The 20,326-nt window shown below is 39.3% G+C and overlaps 2 protein-coding genes across 3 annotated transcripts in view; both read right to left on the bottom strand.

Annotated features, from left to right (window-relative positions):
* Nucleotides 1–712: 712 nt before the first annotated feature.
* Nucleotides 713–6,563, bottom strand: tent5c (terminal nucleotidyltransferase 5C). Of its 2 annotated transcripts, none has more exons than XM_082174864.1 (2): nt 6,406–6,563; nt 713–5,244 (listed from the first exon to the last, which is right to left on the bottom strand). In XM_082174864.1, exon 2 carries the CDS (start codon nt 5,230–5,232, stop codon nt 4,063–4,065), a length of 1,170 nt encoding a protein of 389 aa, XP_082030990.1. In that variant the 5' UTR covers nt 5,233–5,244; nt 6,406–6,563; the 3' UTR covers nt 713–4,062. The 2 variants fall into 2 exon arrangements, with proteins under 2 accessions (XP_082030990.1, XP_082030991.1); XM_082174865.1 differs by having other exon boundaries at nt 6,402–6,555.
* A 6,597-nt stretch (nt 6,564–13,160) lies between these two features.
* The window catches only part of man1a2 (mannosidase, alpha, class 1A, member 2), a 94,916-nt gene continuing 87,750 nt past the window's right edge, over nt 13,161–20,326 (bottom strand). Inside the window, exons 12-14 of the mRNA XM_082175313.1 lie at nt 19,974–20,146; nt 15,556–15,671; nt 13,161–15,212 (exon numbers count right to left, since the gene is read on the bottom strand). Of these exons, the coding sequence (XP_082031439.1) occupies nt 15,080–15,212; nt 15,556–15,671; nt 19,974–20,146 (422 nt within the window). The 3' untranslated portion in view covers nt 13,161–15,079. The remainder of the gene's footprint in view (nt 15,213–15,555; nt 15,672–19,973; nt 20,147–20,326) is intronic.

The following is a 20,326-nucleotide window of genomic DNA, read 5'->3' as shown; positions in this document are numbered from 1 at the left end:
CTTAATTTCTTATGCAAGTTTTTAGATGCATATTTCACATATGGAATTAAGTTAAATCTACTATCTCATCTAACAAAGAACATAAGAAATTTTAACTTTTAGTTTGAGTAATTTATAGTAACTTAGTTGAATTTTACTTTGCAGTACCGTTTCAAGTAGGCCTAAATTTTACTATAATATAACACTGAATAAAGTCAATTTAAAGTGTATATTTTACACTAAATACTGTATTAAATTACTTCAATGTTCTGACAACATACCTACATAAGATAAGTAATGTGGTACCCACTCGAACACAGATCTCACAATACTTGGTACACAATAACGATCACATCCATTGGATCATTTTTGATTATGAATAGAAATAGAAGAAAATGAACTCCAGATGTCACCAAAAAAAAAGCATGTTACTAAACCTAACAAAAGCAACGATAAAACAGTTTAATACAGCTGGAAAACAGTGAAAAATTCTATCTTATTCATGGCCCAGTGCATGATGGGAACACTAATATCAGAAAGTTGAGCAGGTTTTACTTAATTTTTATAACAGCATTTACGCTTTAATTTCCTTAAGCTTAAATTGAATATAGAATTTACTTAGTTCAGGCAAGCATTTAAAAACCAACTTATTCAGGTAGACTTTACATTTGTAGAACACTGTAGAATTTTATAGAAAATGTTTTACTTTCAAAGAAAAGAGCATGAGAAAGAATGGGCTTTCAATACTTTATTTTTTCCCATTGATACACATTTTCCTTATTCTCAATTCCATCCAAAGGAAAATTATAGTGAGGTAAAAGTGCTTTGAAACAAAATGGCATAATGAATCTACATCATTAAATCACCACGCCGACATCAGAGAGCCGACATAACTACTTCAAAATAATAGTGCGACTTCTTCCATTTTTCACTTTTTTTAAACTCACAATCATTAGCATCTTTACAGACAAACAAGACAAATAAAACACAAAAAAAGTAAACAAAAATGTGCTGAAATCCACAACTCCACTTGCAACATTGCAAAAGGGCTTCAAAAAGGCCTCAATCATCAAGACTTGCACTTTAGACAAGCATATCCAAATCCAATAAACCTCCCCTGCACACACAGAGTTACAGAAGCATTCAGAGCAGTTACAAAAGCTCCAACACCTTTGTCTAATGAATAAAGGTTAACACTGGGGAATATGGAATTACAGCAGACAGAGGGGACAAAGAAAATAAAAAGAACAATATGAATTCAATACACAAAAGCATGTTTTCCCATTTTCAACACTCCCTTTCCATGAAACACACTTTACACAGACTTCAAACAGGAAATGAACCAAGCCTCATCACACCATGCCTTATCTAAGTGAAGTGCACAAGATAAAGATTTAAAAAAAATAAATAAAAAACACCTAAACAAATGCCATGTTTCTTTTTGTTTTTTGTGACTGTAATACACATGATCAATAAAGGACAGATTAAGGTGATAATTATGTTGGCCAACAACTACAGATCATACAAGTGCCCTTTATACATCCAAAAAAAGAGAGGGGGAAACCAGTTCTGAAACAGAAGTACTTGTTCCTGGTGCGCTGACATTTTACTTAATATCTCAGTTGTAAGACAAAGCATTTCAAACAGTTCAACTTTTGCTTTCGCTGAACAGTTGTTGCCATCAAGACTGTAGCCCTTTATGTCCCTGAGACGACAAAAAAGAAAAAAACGTATAGCTTGTGTGTTCACAGGGCTTGAGTATGACAAGGCCTGTAAAGTGCATTTATTGAAATGGGTATTTTAACTATTTGGCCTTAAGAGATTTTGAAAGCGCTGTGTAGTGCACAGTACTTGCTTTGGTTAGGAGGAGGAAAAGACATAAAAATTACAGAACAACTGGAATGACTAGACAACTACACTCAGAAAAAGCAGGGTGTGACATGACTTGATAAGGTATAACTGGGACTAAATAATAAAAATAAACTTTGCATTCTTAGTTGTCCATGTCATTCATCCTCCTTCACCTTTATTAACCAAATTGTTTTGAAACCAGAGGATTGAGCTACAAGGTCTTTACTTGCATTTCGCATAAAGTCATAAGCTAAACCCAAATGGGTGACCACAAAAAAAGGCACATGTGCTGTGTTGCTGGTTCAAACATTGGTCCAAAGTCTGCATGTCGGCATGTCCCAAAATTATACGAAGGTGTAGGGGCCCAAAAAAAGAAAAGAAAATCATAAGAGTAAAATCCATTCCAGCTCAATACACTCTGGGGTGTGACCCACTGAAAGGGAGGCTGTGTGACCCCTCTCATTACCCTAGAAGTCTGTGACGGCTGATAAGAGAAGGAACGTGGCTCTCATGGTTATCTCATGCATGTGCTTGTACAAGCTGAAGCAGCAGGAGCTGAGGCGCGCGAGCAGAGACGAAGAGGGAACCTGAGGGGCAGGGGACAGCTGTCAGCCATTACGTAAGAGCAGCTAGCGGAGTACTAGACTTCTCTGAATGGATGACTGTCGAAAGAGGAACTACACATGGGCATGATTGGTGGGGGGGGGGTAATGGACAGTAATAGGCAGTCACAATTTAATACTGTCTAACTTACAAAAAGCATGGAATTGATTTTACCCAACTGACACTTGCAATGTTCCTTGAAGCCATTACGTCAAATTCACTGACAAAGGACCAAGACAGGAGACACTGAAGCCCAATAAAGATCAAGAGCAGCAACCCCAGCAAAATCGATTAGATCCAAACCTGGAAAGAAATCCACACCAATGTGTTTTTACATCCATTTGACTGAGCATTGGTCTATCCCCCGGTTACAGCAGTGAACCCTCCCACACCTCAACTATCAGAAAAGGCCTTGTGACATACCAGCATTCACATATACAGTGTCATCTACAGTGACGCGAATCAGAAGCACAGGAAAGACATTCGCCCCACTAGAAATTCCATCCCATATGCTGTCCATTCAAGGCACATCCCGAGAGGGAAGGGATAATTTTAGAGCACCGTGACACCATTTGGCTGGGCTGTTAGCTGGAGGTCTTGTTACACACGGCAATGCTAAGTCTGCTAATGGCTGCAAAAAGCTCAGGAGGACCCATCGTCCAACAGTTGATCCTTGTATGGACAACCATGACCTCTCGGTCCCATTTAAACGCGTACACAATGTTAATGAGATATGAAGGGAAGATTAAACCACTAGATCCAAGGAGCCTTATTAATCTAGTTCATTAAAACGACTTTTTACTGCTCTCTCTAGCTATGGGAAGAGGACAAATTCTCTTTGTACACGCTGAAAACTACTTCAGTTTCTCACCCTGGATGTAACTAGCAAGACTGAACAAGTTTACAAACTGCACAATTTGGAACACAAAAGTCATCTGTATGCATTCACACAGCAAACTGAAGCGCATTGCTATGAATACTTCAACATGATTCTGTTAACATTTCTATTCATGAGAACAAAAAGAACTTTAGCTGCCCACTAGTGTACCAAAAAAAACAATCAAAATCTCCTGATAACTTGAGACCTAAAATACCTATTCCACCTGTGCTCACATTTTTCATATCTTTTTCTCTCAATTTTATGTAATTTTTTTTTCTCTGAATTTCTAAGAACATTTTGTATTTTTTTGGCCTTTATATTTTGTATCACAGGAAAAATATAATTTTGCCCCAATGTGCATTTCCTTCACTTTTAGGGTTACAATATATTAAGGCACTGTGGGAATTGTTTCTTTTCAACATGGAAAAAAAAAAATGAATCTCTCAGAGCAAGGACAGCGACGAGAGCAAACAAATCTGAAACTTTAGAATATTAAGGTTTTTAAAAAAAAAAAAAGAAAAAAAAAAGAAAAGAAACTAATTCATTAGCTAAAATATATCACTTTGAATCAAAAACATCTTGGCACCTCTGCAGAGAAGGAATTAAAAGAAAGAAAAAAAAGAAAGAAAAGGAAAGGAAACACTTGTCATTTTAAAGATCCTTTATGCCTACAGAGGGAAACATCCCTTATGGCCAAAAATCCAGCTTTTCTAGCCAACTCATGGATTTTGTTGAACAAGAATCATGTCTTAGTTACAAGGCAACCAAGTTGGAATGGACTGGTTACAAGAGGCCACATAGTAGTTGTTGAAGTTCAGGTCTCTGACGTACGGAGCCGGCTGGTAGTAACAGGTGACGTTGGACGCATCAGGTATGGCATTCTGCTCGGCGAGCACCCGAAACGCCGTCAGCGAGATGAGGTTGAGTGTCTGCCGCCTCTCGTGTCCCATGAGACACACGGTGCTCTCGTTCACAACCCGCCGCAGGATCATGAGGTAGTTGTACTTGTTCTTCTCCTCACCGACAAAGTGACTTTGCAGATAAGCCTCCAGTTTGCGCTGTTGCTCACCAATGTCGGGAAAGTCAATGAAGAAACGGGAGCACATATAGCGCTCCAGGGCCTTAAATTCATCTTCGTCCGTGGGCCTGAAGTCCCTCACCAGGAGGTTGCAGTATTTGAGCAAACCACCTCCACGGATCTCCTCTGGCCGTTTGGTGGCAATCATCTTGTTCCTGAGGTGGTCCAGAGCCATGGCAAAGTCACCGTACACGCTCTCCCCGACCACAGTAGGGTGGAAGTGCCGAGACATGGCGTTTTCTGAGAAGTCATAGTACGACAGAACAGAGTCCAAAATGATCTGGAAGGAGTCCACGCTGAACTCGAACTGTCTCCGGATTGAATCCACAAACTTAAGTTCCACATTGCGGCCATTGTTATTGGACAGCGAGATGAGGGACCAGCGGTCCTGCTCAGTGTAGACTTTGACCAGCTTCTGGACATAGGCCTCTTTCAGAGTCATAGGAGTGATCTTCTCTTTGTTTACCCCCTCGGGCAGAAAGTCTAACAAAGTGCTTAGAACCACATCTTTGATGAGCTGGAATTCCTCTTCCCGAGGAAGGTCTACCCTGAAGATGACGTCCAGGTCTTTGTAGCTCCAGCCAATGTCCTTTACCAGCACGTGGCTAGCAGTGGAGCCATTCAGACGCACATCTTTGACTGTAATGCCACTCAGCTCCAGACGGTTCCTCACCATCTGTACGATATCCTTTAGCCGGACCTCCAGGGTGGGAAAGTTGCCACGTCCGTGAACGGGCACAACCTCTGTCAGCACGTCGTTCAAACGGCACACTTGCTCCCAGGTAAGCACACTTTGCGACTCACTTTCGCTGCTGGATGAGGCTGAGGCCATGTTTGCCATCTATGCAGTTTCCTAGGACAAGTGCAAAAACAATTTCACTGATTTTCAATTTTCAAAAATCTCTTTATCTAGATAGTTAATATTTAGTTGGAATAATAAGCCCAAAGGGAAGTTAGGGAACATACACATACATATATATATATATATATATATATATATATAATAAATGGTCTAACAGGTTCACTCTCATAACAGAAAAGCTAACAATGATTCTCAGGCTTTCCAGAAGGCCAAACAGAACTGAAGCATTTATAATGGGTGACACTCAGCTGCTCCTCAACTAATTCATCATGATTCCAATAATTTAAAAAAAATAATAAAAAAATCCAAACAAATCCCAAAAGAGCATTCATAATTCATGCACACTGATTAACTTGACGAAATGTATGCAATTCCTAAATTATGAATATGACTCTGACAGGGTTGAGCCAAACAACAAAGAATGTGAACAGTATTCCCATCGTAATTTTAAAACAATAATAAGAATTTTCAAATATACAAAATGGAATCAAATAAAATTACAAAAATTGGTAGCCTTAAAAAAAAAAATACCAGTTTGTTATATGGTCCCTACAGGATACAATGTAACCGTGTTTTTGTCTTAATCTTAAAAAAAAAAAAATAATAAATAAATAAAATAATTCCCATTGATGTCTTACTGAATTGTATTCTGTTTGGTAACCACAATTGCCTTGAAAACAAAATGGTTCTAAAATGTACATGTTTTTCCATTTTGTTTTATGTTGGAATAATATAAGAAAATGCCCGCTTGATTCCTTTTGAATTGATTCCAACTTACATGAGGTAAATTACAAGAAGAGGTTTTGATACATGGCACTCAGCACGCGAACTCACGACAATATAAACTTTAATCAAAACTACATGCAACGTAAGTAAAACATGCGTACTACAAAGTTCGAAATAAAATGCATACTTGAAAGATTCAAAACGAGCTATTTACTCAAGAGTATGATGCCTAAATGAAAACCAATCGTTTGATACAAAGCGCACGTGAGATCGAAAGATCCACAATGTGCGCGAGGTCAGCGTTCAAACCAACCAAACCAATTTACCTGCAATTAATCTGAAAATAAAGTAAATCTTCCGACTGCATCCAAATCACACAGATCCAACGCGCTTATGAAGTATAAATATAAAAAACGTCGCACCTACTGTTCTCAAGAAATCCACCTGAAGTTCTCAGCAACGTGGTCGGCACAAAGTAGTGGATGTCAAATAAGGTTTATTAGCAGCAGCAGCTCCATCCATCTGTTCAGTCGTCAAACACCAGCGCTTCAGTTCTGAAGAGCACACACATGCGCGCTCTCTTATAACTGCCTACAAAACAACCTGACTCTCCGCACCTCCACTGCGCACTATTTTTTCTGAAGCCATGCCATCATCACGTGGGTCAAACATACAAATGTTTATTTTCTATAACAATCAAATAATCTAAATAAATAACAATCTGCATTGAACTTACCAATACTCCAGTGCTGAGCTCCGCTCTACAAGGCATCAATGGACTAAGGCTCTATATGGAATTCAAAAACATACGGCGTTCTATTCGCTTGTATCAATGCGCCAGCCGAAGCCTGTGATTGGCTGAAGAGTTTTTTTTTTGTTGCCAGGAGACCACAGGCACATGTCGAATTTGACGTCCGGTTTTGGCAGAGTAGCTGAGACCTGAGTAGCAAGCTGTGGTAGCAAGTAGGCTAGTTCACATTTGACAGTAACATGTTTGGGGTTTGATCAAATAATTTAAATAGTTGTTTTCCACAGGTGCCTTAGATAAGCTGGGCTGTCAGGAATATTTAAAGCTCAACTACTTTTTGTCAGAGTGAAAATTATAAAATAATTTGCTAATGTCTCATGAGACATGTTTTTGATAAATCTAGCTGACTTTTTTCTCTAAAGCCTAGAAATATTCAAGAATGTCATCAGGTAGACTATAACTGGAAATATTCACATAGCCTATAGTGATTATAAATAACCTACTAGTTAGCCTAGGGCTAACCTAACCTATCCCTCACACACAACTGCTTATATTAGTAGAGTCAGTACCAGCAGAGTAACTTACAAGCAAAGCAATTGATGTGCCTTTATCATTTTGAGGACCATTTCAAAAGCATGTATGCACTATATTTGTGAGGACATTTAAAAAAATGTGGCCCTTACAAACATAACCCACCCACACACATGCTCTTTTGTAGGTGGTGTTTTTCATAACTGTGAGAAAAACAGACACTAATTAATATTTGTCTTTGAAAAGCTGGATCTAAGTGACACTCCAACAGACAGACACTGAGTGGTCCATACAGAATGAGCCACGTTGTGGTGAATGTCAGTGAGATTGTGGATGGTGAGTTTGAGGGAGTAAAACAGAATAAGTGGGTGTAAAAGCACAACTGGAGAAACCGTACAGGAAAGTAGTGCAACATCATCACATACAGCATATCGCTGATGCTTCTGGGTAAACCATCAGACCTAGTGCAGCCTCCAGTGGAAATATGAGGGAGGGATTTTCCTGTCTGTTTGCTTCCTTCTAAATCTTTTTTCTTTTTTAATTATGATGAGGGTATAAATGATATGAGAAACCAAAACAGGAAATGACTGCTCAATCGCATGTGAGGAAACTCCAGTTTTGTGTGCTGGGTCTGAATCACAATCAGTTTTGTGAATGACTGAGAACAACAAGAGAAAGAGAGAACGAGAGAGGAATGGAGAGAGAATTAGAAACTGGATCTGAGGGACTGTCCTAACAGTTTTGTGTTAATCTAACATGACGTCAATAGTGAGGACTTGCACATAATTATACAAGATAAGGAAAAAACACAAACAAAATGCTATTCCCTGTGCCACTTACATTTATGATGGGAGTGTCATTCCCAAAGCTGATTCATACACACACAGCAATGAAAATCAAAGATTGTTATATGGAACCATCGCACCATATCTTACCCAGTCGATTAAATGTTGACAGCAATGAAAACAATGCAAAGTTTTATCTTAGCTTATAGCTTTTACTTCATACACTCACTCTTAAAAATAAAAGTTCTTTATTGGCATCTGTGGTTCCATTGCACAAAATGTTCTTTACAGTGAGAAAAGGTTCTTTATATGTTTTAAATGGTCTTCACACTAAGAACAATAAAATGGTTATTTTAAGAACTGTTCTGTGGGGAACCAAAAATGGTTCTTCTATGGTATTGCTGTGAAAACATTATTTTTAAGCGTGTATAAGGGTGTTCAAATCCACAATTATGCTTCCGAAAAGGTTGATTCATTTGCATTCAGAGGATGAGGCATGAACAATGTGCTACGTAAGAGAACTAAAGTATGTCGATCGCATGTGGGTTATTACTGCCCAAACAGGTTACTGAACCTTTTCTTAGTAAGACTTTTTTTAACAACTTTTTGACCTTTGAAAAAAAAGGACATGAGTCATAACTCCAAGTTATTCTAGATGACTTAGCTCGCAGGAAGCTACATCACCAAAGTTTGTCACTGTTTTCACACTTGGAGCTCAGAAATAAACAGTGACGGACGGTAAAGGTTAATGCATTAAAACCACATATGCTTCTGAATTTCTGAGATCCGAACCATGATCTGTCATTCCATTGTTGGATTTGCTAAAAGCACGAGAACACACAGCCATCAAACAAAGATTTCTTTCAGCATCATCAAACAAACAGCACCAAATGTCACATTCAAAGCCTTTGAGAAACATCTAACGATACATGGAGTCTTATGAGGCTAAGCAAGCATTTTCCTTCCCAGGTGGATTTATAGAATAAATAAACATCACAGAGAGGGCTGAATCGAGCAGAAATTAAGCAGTGTTTTGTTCAAAGGTGAATGTCATTTAGTTTGTGAGGAGGGGCAATGCCACCTGCTGCAGCTGGGACCAGAGCCAAGTGGAAATGACTCACTGTCCATGCTACGGATGGTTAACCGGCGGCCATTAACACATTAAACACACTGAAGGAGGCGCGCACACGCACATACTGCCCATTAACACATTAAACTCTCCACTACGTATGCGGACGTCCACGCAATTGTTTTTTTCCCCTCTGTCTATCGGCTCACATAGTGACTCATAGTGACATTCATAATCCTCTCCTTCCCGTGACATCAGCAACCCTCTGGGATCTATTGATTAAAATTCAGAGGTCCTGAGATACAAAAACACGATGCAAGGGGTCTCATATGTCCTCTGGAGAGGGGTTCGGTTAATACGGGACTGGAGAACTGGCTCTCAATTGCTGGACAAATTCATCTGTCAGCTGAGAAGCTAGTTAAAGGGAAAGTTCACCCGAAATTGAAAATTCTGTCATCATGTACTCACCCTGGGTGACTTTCTTTCTTCTGTGGAATATGAAAGAAGACATTTTGAAGAATGGTGATAACCAAATAGTTTTGATGACCAACACAGATACATTTCTCAGAATATATTTATATATATATATTGTGTTCCCCAGAAGTCACACAGGTTTGGAACAACATGAGGGTGAAAAAATAATGACAGAATTTGCAGTTTTGGGGGAACTATCCTTTTAAATATGGCAGATAATTTTTTGTATTAATTTATTCAAAAATAGAATAAATGCAATTCATAAATAAATAATACCCAATATGAAATATGAATTTCCTGTAAAAGAAACCCTTTTTAAGTAGTTTGGCATAATTTTTTATCATAACTATAACTATAAAAAAAGAACTATGGACTCTACAGCAAGCATGGACTCTACAAGAGTGTCCTGTGGTGTCTGGCACCAAGACGTTAGCAGCAGATCCTTCAAGTCCTGTAGACTGCAAGGTGGAGATGCCGTGGATTGAACTCGGTCCATCACATCCCACAGATGCTCAAATGGATTGAGATCTGGGGAATTTGGAGGCCAGGACAACACCTTGAACTCTTCATCATGTTCCTCAAATCGTTCCTGAACAATGTGTGCAGTGTGGCAGGGTGCATTATCCCACTTCCGCCAGGGAACACCACTGTCATGAAGGGTGTAACTGGTTAGCATCAATGTTTAGGTAGGGGGCACGTGTCAAATTTTACGTCCACATGAATGGCCGGACTCAGAGTTTCCCAGCCGAACATTGCCCAGAGCATCACTCTCCCTCCACTGGCTTCTCGTCGTCCCACGGTGTATCCTGGTGTCATCACTTCCCCAGGTAAACAGCACAAAAGCACACGGACGTCCACGTGATGTAAAAGAAAACAGGACTCATCGGACCAGGTGACCTTCTCTTCTGCTCCGAGGTCCAGTTCTGACACTCGAGTGCTCATTGTCGGCACATTCGCCGGTGGACAGGGGTCATCATAGGCACTCTGATTGCCCTGTGGCTACGCAGCAGAGTGTGATGCAGTGTGTGTTGTGACACATTCCTCCCTTAACCATCATTAACATTTTATCAGACCAGACGGGATAGCCTTCGTTGCCCTCATGCATCGATGAGCCTTGGGCGCCCAACACCCTGTCGCCGGTTTGCGGTTTGTTAATCCTCGGACCACTGTTGGTAAATTCTCACCACTTCTGACAAAAGGCAACCCACAAACCTTTCCACTTCAGAGATACTCTGACCCAGTCATAACAATTTCGCCTTTGTCAAAAACTCTCAGATCTTTATTTCTGCCCATTTCTCCTGCATCCAACATGTTGATTACAAGAACTGATTGTTTGCATACCATCTAATCTACCAAGACCTTAATATGTGGCCTTGTTAGATTATCAGCGTGACATGTTTTGGCTCATCAGTGTATAGTAACAGTGTTGATGAGGTCAGATCAGGCATGATAACAAACATCATCTTGCCTATACCATAATTCAGAAACAAACTCGGCACAAATGACATGATTTTGGTTATATTATTTCCCTTAAAAAAGAAAAGATAACTAGGCCTATGCTTTTTCAGCAAGAGGTTTGCAAACTCACTGACTTTTCTTCTGAAAGTCAAATCTCGCTTTTCTCCAGTGGTACTAGCTGTCAGCACACCCTCTCTCTGCGCGTGTAATCGGTTTGCTATCATTAATAGAAGTTGCCAACTGACCTACCTGGTTCACAGTGACCTTGGCGCTTTTTTGTTGCTGCGCACACTTGCAACATGCCAGTTTCTCCAAGCTTATCACTCACTGTTTTCCACAGAGCAGCAGTTGACTTTGTGGCCTAAGATGACCCTAAATTACACTGAACACATTTTGGTGTAAGATTTACTTTGAAACAATATTCACTCAGACATTGCACAAATTATTACAAAGAAATGGCAAGTAAAACTTACTCCAATAATCTTTATTTACAACTTTGAAAAATATATGTGTAGTCTCTAAAGTTTATATGGATGGTGAAGACCACTATGTTCATAAAATTCAGCATTTCTTTTCGCTTCGGCTGAAGCACAAGATGCCTGATTCATGCAAACTCAATATTGTGTTGTAATATTATATATGCAAAAACAAGCATTTCCACCGGTGGTCTCAGAGTTTTGGACACCACTGTATGTGTGGAAAGAGAAATCAGTCATCGTTCAGCATCTGTTGAGCAGATGATACCGAGGGGTCACATGATGTCAGATTGAAAGAGGGCAAATGACACCCAGCTCATGACCTCTGCTTCCTTCTTTTGCCCCCATCCATCCCGTCCTGTCACGCTGCGGTCAGACCAGACAGCTCAATGACAGAGGACAGAAAAAAAAAAAAAAAGAAAGGAAATCCCTCATTTTTTGCCCTCAAATCTGCTGCTTCTGCTAAACAGAGAAAACAACAACAAACACACATGTGTGAATACTGTTTGCAATGGGGATGACCTGTATACTGAGAGCAGGGGTAATGTGCCAGGACCAGTTCACCACGACCTGTAATATCAATGTGTGCTGCCAAGAGCAAAGGAGCATGAAGGCCTTAAAACAAATAGATAGCACATCATTTATCAATAACATTGTTACTGAAATAATGGAAATTTACATACTGTATCTACTTTCGATCTATATATAGGATGTGTTAGAATAATAATATAAGAACAAAGGCAATTTACAGTATTTACAAATCCATAAGGTTCCCACAGCTTTAGGTATTGGAAAATGTTGTTAGTTCTAATGCAATAAATAATATCACATATAAACTGTAGTGTTTCCATTCAAACATTTACACTACTGTTCAAAAGTTTGGGGTCACTAATATAAAGTCTCTTCTGCTCATCAACGCTCCATTTATTTGTTCAGAAGTACAATAAAAACTGGCATTGTGAAATATTTATAATTGAACATTTTTAAAATGTAATTTATTCCTGTGATTGTAAAGCTGTGCTTTCAGCATCATTACTCCAGTCTTCAGTGTCACATGATCCTTCAGAAACCATTCTAATATGTTGATTTGCTGCTCAATAAACACTCATCAATTGTAAAAAACTAAAACTGTGATGCATTTGTCAGATTTCTTTTATGAATAAAGTTCAAAAAAGCATTTCATTGAAATAGAAATCTTCTGTAAATTTGTCATTACAGTCACTTTTGATCAATTTAATGAATCCTTACTCGATACATTTTTTAATTACTTTAGAAAAAAAAAGACTGACCCCATACTTTTGATCAATAGTGTTTGTATCTTAGAAATGTCTCAAATTAGACAAAGTTCATCCTACGGTTTGAATAAGGCTCAATGGAGGATTCAGCGTTCAGTCCTATGCGAGCATAAATATGAAAATGATATTCACTACAGAAACATCCATGGCTTCTCTGTCATTTAAAGAAGTTTAGTGATTTTTAGGTCTGGTAATTCTGATTTTCAATTTTCTTGATATATCCTGATCTTCTATGATTGTGGGAAACCTGCATTCAAATGAAGCCGTCTGATCCTCCTGAACTATGACCTCCACTGTAAGTGTGCAAGCGTCTTCTTTATGAGTCAGTAAGAAAAGACTCGACAATAAAAGCTTTTGTTTTATTCCATTCACTTTTTGTAACATCTTTATTGAATTTGTGTGGTATTTTAAACATATTTACAGTTATTTTTTTTGTTCAGTAAAAATACAAATACAGAACACAGCATTTTCGAAACCCACCCAGCAGCACCAGGGAAGAGTGTTGGCCTGGGCTTCACTCACCATTAGTCAAAGTCATGTTACTGGGGAAAAAAAGAAAATGGGACACAACTTCTGCCATCTAGAGGTGAGGAGAGGACACGAGAAGAACTGAAATGACAGGATATAAAGAGAAAGACCCTTCGATGACACCCAGTGGTGCTTAAGTCTTTTTGAAAGACTGATTCTCAAACAGATTCTTCACAAATTAAGATGAGAAAATAATAAACTTTTCCTTCTCCGATCAACTACATGAAATATTCTGTGGATGTGCCATTTCACACGATAGAAGATTACAACAAACAAACATGAGTCGGAGTGCATAAGGCTGAGCACGTCTTCCAAACAGACTGAATCAATATTCATTAAAGGTCAAACAAGACAATTTTTTTTTTTTAAATAAATAAAAAACTTCAATATGATTAGATGTTTGATCAAACTTGAGTGAATCATCTGATATCAAGAATCTGTTTCTGTCTTCCACCACCGGTTCTCAATGTTTACAGCCTAGGACCGAAACATTCATGGAACAAGTCATGTTAAAACTCACATGAAATATTCAGAGATATGCATTTGACTTTAAAGAACAGAAACAGGAATGACAAAAAAAAGGTCTTTGACCTCAGTTTAGTATTACCAAGTCTAAAACATCCTACATCATGGGCTTTGTTGTTATGCAACTGTATTCAAAATCTTTGCACTGGTTTTTGTGTTTCATTTACTCTGGGTTTCTTGTACAGGGCACACACAGTGTATTTTCTGAACTCTAAACCCCATATTTATATATATATATATAAAAATCTCTATCTCGTTGGCTACGATTAGTGGTAAAACTGCTGTTGAAAAAATCTGGTCTGGTCTACCAGAGCGACACCGTCGACAAATGAAAACAAATGGTGATGGCCGTGAGAATTAGCATCTAAAGCACTGCGACTTCTCACAAGTTACAGCTGCTGCTGCTTCAATGTATGGCAAAACCCATCCAATGTTTCAGAAAGCAGTGTGAATGAAATTGAGCATTCAGAAAGGATGAAAAGAAAGAGAGGAATGGAGAGACACAGAAAAGCGCAGGTTTCTGGAATGACGGTGGTGACGGTCTCGCAGGCAGCATCTGTACGATAGCAGCACGTGTCTGTTTTTACACGCTAACCTTAACAGAGACGTCGGAGAGACTGTTTGAAGAGAAATCCTGGAGAAAAGAACATCCCTGGGTGCCTGTGGCCTAAATTCAACCTCAGCTGGAGAAAGATTTCACAGGTGGTCAAACCCAACATCTGCTGTCTCCAGGAGCCCGGCTCAGAAAGTGAAAGGCTCTGGTCCGGGAAAAATGTATCCACCATTTCGAAGTGATTTAGTGCTGAGCTGATGACATGAAACGCCGGCAAATTGGAGAAAGAAAAAAAAAAAGAACGAATGAACAAACTTGTTAAAATCCTTCCCTGGTGAGAAATGCACATCCATTTCAGAAGGTCTTTATGTCCGCAAATGTGTGTACAGTGTGTGTCAGACCAGCGGCCACAAGAGAGAGTCGCGCATGATCAATCCGGCAGTCTGTCCTTCAGAGAATATATGAGAGACAGAGATAAAAAGAGTTCGGTCTCCTCCGTTCACTGAAGTCCCATGATTCACAGTCCAGGAGGAGACAGTGGTTGGTGGGTACAGTTCTCTCCTCTCCTTTGCACTAGCAGCTGCTGTCTTTCACAAGGAGGGAGGCGTATAGAAAAAGGGGCGAGTGAGGGGGAGAGCGCCCCCCCGGTGCGTCCGCTCTACCGCTGGGTCTCGCTGCCAGGCAGGGTGATGTTGCCCAGGTGCAGGACGGGCAGAGGGTGGGCCTCCGTGTTGAACACCCAGTTCTCAAGAGGCAGCAGCTCATCGCCGGAGAAAAGCAGATATAGATACCTACAGAAACACACACATGCAGGGATCATAGAATTAACCTGATACTGGTTCCAAACTAGGTCACAGATCTGATGTATCCCGTTCAAAAGACATTTGTGAGAAACTGCAGTGTCTCAATGGCACCAGCAGGTTGCAGTAATGACTGGCTGTCTTTTTCACTCCAATTTCCTCTGCAAATCCTACTTTGTTTAGCTGATAGTCACTGCTTTTCACAGTGCTATCATCTGTATGTTGCATAGTAATGTTGACCATTATAGTAGTATCTGATCATTATTACATTGTTTAATGTACAATAACAATGTGTACTCGCATTATGTGCATCAGTAAATGGAACGACTTTTACTTGAGCGTTTCAGCCAGGAAGAAGCTTTGCTGGACGTCATCGTAGGTGGGGTTGGAGGAGTAGACGTCTTTAACACCAGAGAAACCTCCGCTTACTCGACAGTATTTATCTATAGCCTGCAGAAAAGAAGAAGAAAGTTATATTCAGAAAGAATAAACACACACACACAGTATTATACACCACTATCCCAACAGTTTGGGGTCGGTAAGGTTTTTTTTTTATTCATAATTTATCAACATATCAAGGTTTCCACAAAACTACCATGGAAGTCAACGGGGACCAGAAACTGTTTGGTTACCCATATTCTTCAAAATATCAAAAGTATGTTCAGCAGAAGAGAAATTCATACAGGTTTGGAACAACTTGAGGGAGAGTAAATGATGACAGAATTTTCATTTTTGGGTGAACAATCCCTTTAAGATACATTAAAATAGAAAACAGTTATTTTAAACTCTAAAAATTTCACAATATTACAGTTTTTACTGTATACAAAATAAATGCAGCCTTGGTGGACAAGAGACCTTTTCCCTACCAACCCCAAACATTTGAACGGTACTGTTTTTACAATTTTTTATGTCAAATTTTTATGTAAATTTTTTCTTGCAAAGTTTGTTAAAACATGTTTTTGTTCTTAATGTTCATTTTGTTGGCTTAATGTGAGAAATCTTTTCACATACGTGATGTTCTTGAGGCAAAAAGAAAATGTAAGCATCTTAGATGAACATTTCATGGTAAAGGTTGTCTTTGATTTCTTAAAACTGTGAGCATCAGACGATTGTTCTCAAATTCAATTAAACTACGAAATATCTTGCAGTTTCTAATAAAGTTACCAGTCAATTGGTGAGTAACTAAGGCTAGGTCAGTTCCAGATGTACTTTTTACTGGGCATTACTGGGTCTAAACAGTGTGTGAGTATCAAGTGAAACCATGTCCTAATCCCCACTTTGTGACTGCAAATCAAATCAATGCACGACTGTTTACTCACAGTAATGACGAGCCACAAATAGAACTTAAAAAGCTGCTCTTTTTCTCCAAGAACCAATAATGCTCCATTAGCGTTGCTTTAGCCTCTGCAGGCAGGAGTGATGCAAGCCATCTGTGCCAGGAAAACACGGCATGATGTGCTCACCTACATGGGGCAGATCTTTCTGAAACAGCTGCTACACTGAGGACTCACCTCACACTGTCACAACACAACAGCAGCTGGCCTGATCCAGACTCACATTAACCCATTCAACAGAGATTCAGCTCAGCTCCCTTTCCTCGATTTTCCATTTAGATTACCTTTGAATCTTTGAAAACATTAATTTAATAATACTTTTAAATATAATCATTAGCAAAAAGAACTTCTCATACTGTACTTTGCAATGCTGTGATGCTTAAATTAAATTGCAGCATTTAAAACAACTGATTTTAAGTTTTAATTGGTTATCGGCCATAAAAGGAAATGAATTGTCCATTAATTCCTATAATCATTCCTAGACAGAATGACATTATTTCCCCCATAAAACAACATCTCTGCAAACACTTCAGCAGTTCAAATAAACAAATTGTCAAGCTGACGACATTAAACCAAAGCCATTTGTTTAACTTCCAACTGGCCATCTTGCAAAGATATGGTGAGAACTGGGAAAAATCCTAACTGATCCTAGAGACGCTCACCAAATAGATCAAAACATCACTATTTATCTAACCAAAGAAAAGTGCCAGGATCGCAAGGAGAAGAGACGTTGAAAGTCTTAAAAGAAAGAGGTGCACAGAGCCGGAGAGAGAAAATGATAAAATTAGAAGAGAAAAAGAGGCAACAGCAACAAAGGAACTTTGGTGATCGGGGAACAAGTGAGCTTTATTCTGCTCTCTTTGACAGAAATGGGGATAGTGACAATGAGGGAGAGGAGGAGAGAGAGCCCAGGCATCCAGTGGCTCATCAAAAGAAGCCCAAATGCAGAGAAACAGTACTGTAACGGCAGAACAATGACACCCAATCAGAGAGAAAACAATGACGCTCCATTCTCAAGAGCACGTTGAAACTGTTCTAAAACACAAACACACTTCCCTAAAAACACAGCCTAGGTCTCACTGGCATAATAATAACATCAATAGAAAGGGAGGGATGCATCTAAAAAATACAGACGGAGAGGTACAGGACTTATACGAGCAGCAAAAAGATGCCACAGATAGAGCGACTGGGACTACAGATGGATATCAAAGCGATGAGATATGGGTTTAGATACTGAGGAACATCCTGTGCCAGACACTCAGTCTGTCCTTATTCTGTCTCTGATATCCGGCTGAACTCTGATGGCTGGAGATACCAGCCCGGTGAAAAGGGAGTCAAACTTTTTTTCCGAACAGTTTCTTTGTGCTGCAGAATTTTGCATAGGCACCACAAAAAATGTTTTGTTCTCTTACTGGGTTACACTGATATTAAAATTCGAACTGACACAAGACTATTATTATTTTCATGTTTTGGATGATAAACAACGCTGTACAAGCTTAAAAGCTCAATAGTTATTGTCAACGTTGAATCACTGTCGTAATGCTTATTCAATACAGGCATCCCAACATTATAAATGCAGTGTAGGAAACATGGATAACTATTTTATTTTGAGATTTGACTTAAAGTCTGTAAAATAGAAATGTAACCTTTATTATAGTATAGCACAAAAATGCTCTTAAAGGGTTTGCTGTAATCTAGTACTATCCCTTTAAATTGCAGTTATATAATGGCAAAAGTAATCTAATCCACAATTAAATATACAATATTTGGTTTTAGGCACTCCATTCTGAGGATACTAGACAAATATAATATTTACCCAATATCCAGTAAAAACAGATTATATATTAGAAGCCTACTGTCAAAAAACAAAAACAAATAATATTATATCAGATCATGTGAGCAGAGTGGTAATATTTCCACCGGAACGGAGATCGCTTTCTAAAGATTCTGCTCCGCTCGTTCAGGTCCGCTCGCTCAAACCCAGAATGCTCTTTGTGATATGCTGCTTTGAGAATATGTGAAATAAGCAATAGGTCTATGGTTCTGGAGTTCAAATATTGTTTTAATGAAGTTGTGAAGATTATACATAACCTAAATGCACAGTAAACATCGAAGTTAAGTACGATGAAGGTGAAGAAATTGAAAAGGAGAGTGAAGAATCTATTTTTAAGAGTTATTTTTAGCTAATGGATAAAGAAACTTGAAATTCCTTCACAGCGCTATACTGTAACTGTACGTTCACACCGCCGCCGACTTGAGCGGCAAAGAAGCTCTGGCCGCCCTGTCAAGGACGCTTGTCAAAAAGTACGGGAAAGCTTGTTGACGCTTTGGCCGCTCTGAAGTCTGTGTCACACCATGAAATGTTAAAATGACAGCATTTTTATAACCGTTTTGGTCACATTTGGTCGGGAAAAAATTATAATTAGCTATTATTATTATCATTAATAGTGAGTGCGCGCGCGCGGCCGGGGCTCTCTCTCTCTGCTCGTTCTTATATATGCCCTGTCAAGCGCGCCCTGTTAAACTGACAGGACTTAAAAACACATGCAAATGATAAACTTTCACTCTATGGTTAAACTGTGCAATTAATCCGATAATGATAAGAAACCCAGCAACGGCGATGATCAACTTCTCCTCCATTTTCTCAGAACTAATGTTTTGGTAGGAACGAAAGTTTACATCGTATGTTTCTCGCCAGCGCGAAGGACGTCTATATTCTGATTGGTTTCTGGCGTTTTGCCGCTGCTTGCCGCTGAACCGCGTCATAGCTCATTACCATAAAGTTGAGCTACTTTCAACTTTCTGATTGACGCTCAAAACGCGACGCCGATGGATTTGACGCTCCTTGCAGCTGAGAGAAGCCAGCTTCCATTGAAAATGAATGACTTCCGGTAACTTTGGAAGTTCAAGTCGGCGGCGGTGTGAACGTACAGTAAACAAACACACCGACGTCCACACTGATGAGAGCGCCGATTAGACGATTATGTAAATATGTGCTGCACGCTTTCCTCTCAATAACAAAATAAACAAAATAACAGCGGTGAGAAAACTGCAGTTAAGAAAGCATCTGATCATAGTGATGTGGATATGTTTGCAAAAGCTCTGCAATTCAGCACTATCCAGTCAGGTCAAGTCATGTTTATTTATAGCCTACTACTATAAAGCCACGCATATCATAACTGTTATCTATAGGCCTACAGTAATTGAGGCATTCATTTAAGAAATCATTACAAAAGACATAGTACAGAGAAATGTAATGTCGGAATGCTGGAATATCAATACACAGCCCTATTAACCCTAACAGCAATACATTTAATATCGGTCAATTACCGATATGGTCCTGATGTATTGTGCATCAGTATTCTGTGTTACTGTCATAGAGATGGAAGCATCAGGAAAGGTAGAGGGATGTGCTGACCTGCGCTGCTTCCCAGCCCCACTGCCTGTATTTGGGGTCGTGGGTAAATCTCCACATGTACCAGTACGTCTCGATGACCTCAGGCCTCAGGATGTAGTACTTCTCGTTCTGTCTCACAGCCACGGCCTCCAGCCCGCTGTCGAACTTAAAGGCCTCTGGACCGAGCTTCAGTACTGCAAACAATAAAAGGTTTATGAGTTCAGCACTATTAGTTGAATCTTCGGCCCTCGTGCTATAAATGTAAAAGCTATCTGTCTGAGAGCTTGTGGCAGAGCTGCAATCAATCACAGTCTCTCAGTCAAGTTGTGTGAAATAGAAATGACACACTCTCAAAATAACCTGTAGTGTTACCA

The sequence above is a fragment of the Leuciscus leuciscus genome (assembly GCF_965113295.1).
Source record: "Leuciscus leuciscus genome assembly, chromosome: 7".
In the NCBI taxonomy this organism is placed as follows: Eukaryota; Metazoa; Chordata; class Actinopteri; order Cypriniformes; family Leuciscidae; genus Leuciscus; species Leuciscus leuciscus.
Note: the sequence above shows the minus strand (reverse complement) of the source record. Positions and strands in the feature narration are given on the sequence as shown.

What these genes read in the sequence shown, in the direction of transcription:
- tent5c (XM_082174864.1), bottom strand. Translation starts at nt 5,232, where the DNA reads ATGGCAAACATGGCCTCAGCCTCATCCAGCAGCGAAAGTGAGTCGCAA.